Genomic DNA, 6188 nt, shown 5'->3' on the forward strand with positions numbered 1-6188 from the left:
GGGCGGCCGGGCCTAGCAGGGAGAATGGAGGAGGTGCCGGGTGTGGGTCGCGGGAGGACGGGGCTGGGGAGCGCTCGCCCAGGGAGAGCCCTCCGCCCGCCCCGCCCCTCGCCCTCCGGGGTCGCACTGGTGTCCCAGGCAGATCTGATCGTTGTGCGTGTGTTAGGCGGCCGGGGCGCCGTGGAGGATGAGGAGGACCTGCCAGAACTGTCGGACAGCGGTGACGAGGCCGCCTGGGAGGATGAGGACGTTGCAGAGCTCCCCCACGACAAGCAGCAGACCCCCTGCCTGTTCTGTAACAGGTTCGTCCACCTCAGCGCCCAGCCTCAGACCTAGGGTGCCCCGTCGCTTGGGGTCTGTGTGTTCTGCAAGGAAAGACTGGTTCAGAGTCGAACCAGTCCTGTCCTTGAATTCTTGAACCAGTGCTTTGGGGTGATGGCGTGTAGAAGAGGAAGACCCACAGTGGTTTAGAGGGAGGAGCTATGAACAGGAAGCCAGGTTATCCTACTGGTCCTCAACCGGCCTCAGTTTCTTCCCTCTGTGTAAAATGAGACGGTTTTGGATTGGATTTGTGGTTTCCAAATCTGGTGTGCACCCTTGTCACCAAAGATGCCTAAATACTGGTGCTAAACTCTTCACCCCAATCCTTTAAATCAGGGAATCTAGAAATCTTATTTTTTTTAATAAGGACACATTTTGATACTATGTTAACTAAATACATGCTCAAGGTTGGAAGCCACACTGAACTAGGTAATCCCTAAGGATCTTTCCGTTTTTACTGTCCTGTAATTCCTTGACCAGCCAGAGCTTCTCAGGTGTAACATTTCACTTTGAGCCATTTAAATGGTCTCAGTTCATGTTTCTTAAGTAGTGGCTCCCCATCTGGTGAGGAAGGAATAGATGCCTTTTTCACTTAGGAAAAGAGATTGCAATGTCTATAACTTGTTCAAGGTCACAGAGGTGTGGTGTTTTTGTTGTTGTTCCCAAAAGCATATTCCACTTAAAATTCTGCCTCACTCTCAAGAAACTTTGGCTTTGGTTGCTATGGTTAAGTGAACATGAAAGAGGCCCCATTTGTGTTGGTCATCATTACTTTAATAAATATTGTCTGTTGTGCCCTATATCTGGGCATAGTGCTGATTGGTGGTGTGTTGGTTCTGGAGTGTGGCCTCATTGGATAGGTAGAATGTCTGCACATACTCTAGTTATCATAAAGTCATATATAGAGAGAGGGCATCAGTGATGCAGCATCCTGTGGTAGACTACATCTTGGTAAACATTTGTTGAAAACTAAACACTGCATATGTGCTAGGCACATGGAAGAGGAATGCAGCATCTCTGCTGTATATTCCTATCTTGGGTATCCTTTAGTTTGGCAGGTTTCATAATAAAGAGACTTGGTCCTCCCTGTATTTGTAATGCAGGTACAATACAAGATCACTTTTGAAATATGGCACTTAGAGAATGTGCCAGCTGTAAAATTACATTTTATGCTTTATTTCTAAAAGCAGATGAGCTGTGTCAGTTCAAAGCCTCTGAAACCAAGAGTTGACACTTGGAGGAGAAAAAAAATCTCAAGTAGGGAATTTTCTTGACTTTTTGAGAGAAACAAAATCTATCAATGGGAACTCTTTTTCATAAAACTTTTGATAATTTTACTAATATTATTTGGCAAATAAGTTAACTTGACATTTAAAGGGTGGATAATTGTTTTACATATTAAATGGGATTCAGAAGTACTAATTCTCATTAGAAATGCTGGGTTCTGATCCTTCATCTACAAGTGTGTTTGTTTCTTCCTAATTGGAAATAAACTAAAAAACTGGCTGGGTAAAAAAAAAAAAAAAGAAAAGAAATGTGTATATTTAACATAAAATCAGTGCTCCATGAAGTCACTGCTTGATTTTTTTTTTTTTTTTCCCTTATCAGGCTGTTCACATCTGCTGAAGGAACATTTGCACACTGTAAGTTGGAACATCAATTCAATATTGATAGCATGGTCCATAAACATGGTGAGTATTTCTTAGAATAAAGACACATTTACTTATGAGATTTAGGTTCAGATTTTATAATTTTCCACACCCTGTTTTATTCAAATCTATATGGTGAAATATATAACTACAACTAATAGAAATGCTTTTTTTGACAGGCGACCCTTGAAGAAAAACTAATGTCATTCTTCTAGATAAAATTCACTGTATTTAAGCTTATTATGGCTTCAGAGCTAAAACAAACAAACAAACAAACAAAAAACTTGGCATGTGATTGCTTTTTTTCTAACAAAAATTAGGGAAATCAGGGTAGAGGTGGACTTTGGGAAAGGAGGTAAGTCATATGAAAACATACAGGTCCAAGTACAATGTGAATTTAAAGGACTGCAAGATTGAGTTTTATAGGTTTGGTAGAAAGTATGGAATAAAAGGGAGTAAAGAAATTAAGGTGGTATGCAAAATACTTAGGTAATGTTTCTATTGTTGCATTTAAAAATAGCTTTCCTTACTGAACTAAATATAGACTTGGTCTTTTGGTTCCTTATTTGCTAACAACTAGAAGAAACATTACTGAGGAATAGCAAATAAAAGTCAGGTTTTTAGACCTCTAATAAATATATGATGTTTATAAATCATGAATTTAAGTGCACAACTACCTTTGTAAGTTATGTAAAGTTAGCCTCATTTTTTTCTTCCATTTTTTAATGTTGTATTTTTAAACTGATTGGAATTGTACTTCAGAATATATATATATATATTATATATATATATTATTGTTGTGTGTGTGTGTATATATATATATATATATATATATATATATATATATATATATAAATACCTAACCATGTAGATTTTTTTTTATGCTATTAAAGCTTCCTCATAACATCATTTCTCAATACTAACCAATTTCCTATGATGAATAACAACCAATTTATCTTCTGACAAATAATAAATAACCAATACATTACTACTTTCCTTTGTCTTAAATGCTGCTTCATTTCTGGAAAGGTATGAGAACCAGATAATAAGCCTCATTTTTTTTTTTTTTTTAAATGAGCATCATTTAACTTCATGGAAAAGCTGGTAGACTTTGTATACTCTGTCTTGGCAAAATTATAATTTTATATAACTTTTATGAAGAAGTTAGGGATTTAGAAACTTTCAGCTCTAATAAAATCCCCCCCCCCTTTTCTTTAGAAAACAAATAATTTAAAATTTGTCATCTAGAGTTGTTTCTCAGATAAAATATTCAGAAGTATCAAAATTACTACTTATAATTCTTAATAAAAATCTCAAAATGTAAGTGGTGGTTTAGAGGTCAGAAATATTATACTATCTAATCATAAAGCCTTTATAGAACAAATGATTTAAACAAAACTCATTAAAATTGAATTATCTTTTTTCCCCTTTAGGACTTGAATTTTATGGATACATTAAGCTAATAAATTTCATTAGACTTAAGGTAAGTTGGCAGCTTAATTTATCAGTTTTTTTAGAAATTTAAGAAATGTTACAATGCTTATCACTGCAATGATTATTCAAGGGTATACAAGGAACTGTTATTAATCTAGCATTGTCATATTGTAGGAATCATGGACTTTAGGAACTAGCACAACAAAGTACCGGTAAACATGTACATATACTTAGAAGTGTCATTTTTAATCCAGAGATGAATCAGTACTGTGTGAAAAAGTAATTCAGTGTCACATAAAGAGAAATACTAGTAGTGTTTCTATAAAACCAGAAGTAATTTCTACTGTAATTTAAGGTACTTTCCTTGCTGTTTTTTGTTTTGTTTTTTCAAACACTGTCCTTTTTTTGTCCTACTTAAGTGAATGTATTGTCACTTTCCCTAAAACCAAAAAATATAAAACTCTGCATTGAACTATTTAAAATAACAGTTGAATATAGGCTCCTTATATAGAGATATACAATTTTGTACAATGTAATTTTGATTTTTTGTTTTGTTTCATTTACCTGGTTTTTTACCAGGAGGATTCATGATTACATTCAATAAATAAAACATGCAATTAATTTTACATCCAGAATCCTACAGTTGAGTATATGAATTCCATATACAACCCAGTGCCTTGGGAGAAAGAAGAATATTTGAAGCCAGTATTAGAAGATGACCTTTTGCTTCAATTTGGTAAGATGAACATATTGTATCTACTTTAATTAATATAGGACCATCTGTTGTAGAAAAATGGAAGTGAAGTGTTTTAGGAAAATGTACAGATAGTTTCCCTATGTCTTTGGCGTTGCTTTCCTTGGTTTCAGTTACCCATGATCATTTGCAATCTAGAATTAGTAAAAGGATAATTCAGAAATAAACCTAAGTTTTAAATTGTGTGCTCTTCTGAGTAGCATGACTTAATGTTGTGCCATTCAGCTCTCTCTCTCTCCTGAAATTTATATCATACACCATATACACTTCCTGCCCTTTAGTCAGTTGGTAGCTATTTTGGTTATAGAATGTATTTATTGGATTATCACAGTGCTTGTGTTCACATAAACTCCTTTTGAGAGAGAGACCATTTTCTTAATGACTTTACTATAGTATTGTTTTATTAACCTCTTACTGTTTCTGATTTATAAATTAAACTTTATGATAAATGTGTATATATAGGAAAAAACAGTATATAGGATTTGGTACTACCTTCAGTATCAGTCATCCTCTGGGGTCTTAGAACATATCCTCCATGGATAAGCAAGGGATTTTTTTTTTTTAATTCTCTAAAGATCTCATCAGGTAGTTAAGAAAAGTTAAATCACTTGGAAACTGATGCAGTTACCAAGGAGGAATTTAGAAGCATGTATTTGAACATTTTGTATGGGATGTTTTGAAACATATGGAAACTTGAGAGAATAATTTTTAGTTATTAAATAATGATTTTAAACAATCTAACTTTAGTAATATTTTCTACTTTTGTTTAATATTTAGATCACATAATTGACTTAAGACATTTTGTTTAATGAGAATTAGTTGTTTCTCTGTGATTTAATTTATACCTTACTATACAGGAGTCTTGTGAAAATTCTCTTGGTCTCTTATACCTTATAGAGCTAATCTATAGAAATGAAATTACATATTCTTTTTGTATTTATGCTTATTTCACGTTCGTTTTGCCATTCAGAAGAGATGGAGTGTTTACTTTCTTCAAATCAGCAAGACTACTCTAAACAGACATTACCTTAACAGATAATGGTTTGACAATGTATATTCGAGCAGTTATTTGATTATTACCTTTCATTTCCCTGAGAAGTACCCTTGTTGAGTTGTGTGCCATTGTGATGTGGTTCTAAGAAGTTTAATATGATTTTAGGAAATATGTGATCTTGAACAAAACACTTAAGCTTTTCTGTTTTAAAATGAGGAATCTGTAAAATGAGGAATTAGGACCAGATTTCTGAGATTCTTTCTAGTTCTAAAATTTGGTGATTTTCAGCTTTATTCTCCCCTCCTTTAATTTCATTTCTCGAAGTAACCAAAGTGATCTCTTTGATAAATGACACAAATGCCTAGTGGGTGTTCTTTATGACTTCCTAAATTCATAATCATCTGTTGGACACTCCCAGTATCAAAGTACTATATTAAATGCCTTATCAATTCAAAGAAATGAAAATTGTGGTCCCTTCATTAGGAGCCCCAGTCTGATGATAGGTGTGTTTTCTTTTTTTTTTCCAATAATTATCTGTATTTTAATATAAGATACACTATGATAAGGTGCGTGAAAAGTAGAAAAGATTACAAATCAGAAAAGGAAGAAGTTATTCAGATCAACGATAGATATTTATTGAATGTTGTGTGTTGATTACTTTGAATATAGAGCAATAGAACTTTTAACTATCCAAAAGTATATTAGTTTAGGGTTTTTTTAGCCGTAATTCATAAGGTGGTAATGATACCTGCCAGAGAGTAAATGCTTAATAAAGGAGACTTTATTGTCATTAGTAAATGAAAAAGTTCCACAAGAGTTTTTGTGAAGTCAGAACCAAGATCTGGAGTACTTAATGAGGTCTATTAAAGGAAGTAGAACTTGAAATGGGTATGGTCTTCTAACAGTCTCTGTTCTAGCCATTGGTGAGTCGGAAGAGACATTTGTCATCATTCTTGCTGCAGGCATGACTACTGACCATTTTACCTGCATTTGTGTTATGGTTTGGATATGCATTGTTTACCCCCCCCCCCCCCCC

At 34.4% G+C, this 6188-nt stretch overlaps 1 protein-coding gene across 3 annotated transcripts in view; it reads left to right on the top strand.

Moving 5' to 3' along the window:
* The first annotated feature begins 27 nt into the window (after positions 1-27).
* Positions 28-6188, top strand: part of Prmt3 (protein arginine methyltransferase 3) — a 122150-nt gene continuing 115989 nt past the window's right edge. Inside the window, exons 1-4 of one of the 3 annotated variants that reach the window (XM_048788491.1) lie at positions 28-302; positions 1930-2012; positions 3404-3453; positions 4038-4140. In XM_048788491.1, the coding sequence (XP_048644448.1) occupies positions 1997-2012; positions 3404-3453; positions 4038-4140 (169 nt within the window). In that variant the 5' untranslated portion in view covers positions 28-302; positions 1930-1996. The remainder of the gene's footprint in view (positions 303-1929; positions 2013-3403; positions 3454-4037; positions 4141-6188) is intronic. The other 2 variants (XM_048788490.1, XM_015477707.2) reach the window with 2 other exon arrangements.

This window comes from Marmota marmota, unplaced genomic scaffold (genome assembly GCF_001458135.2).
Source record: "Marmota marmota marmota unplaced genomic scaffold, marMar, whole genome shotgun sequence".
Classification (NCBI taxonomy): Eukaryota; Metazoa; Chordata; class Mammalia; order Rodentia; family Sciuridae; genus Marmota; species Marmota marmota.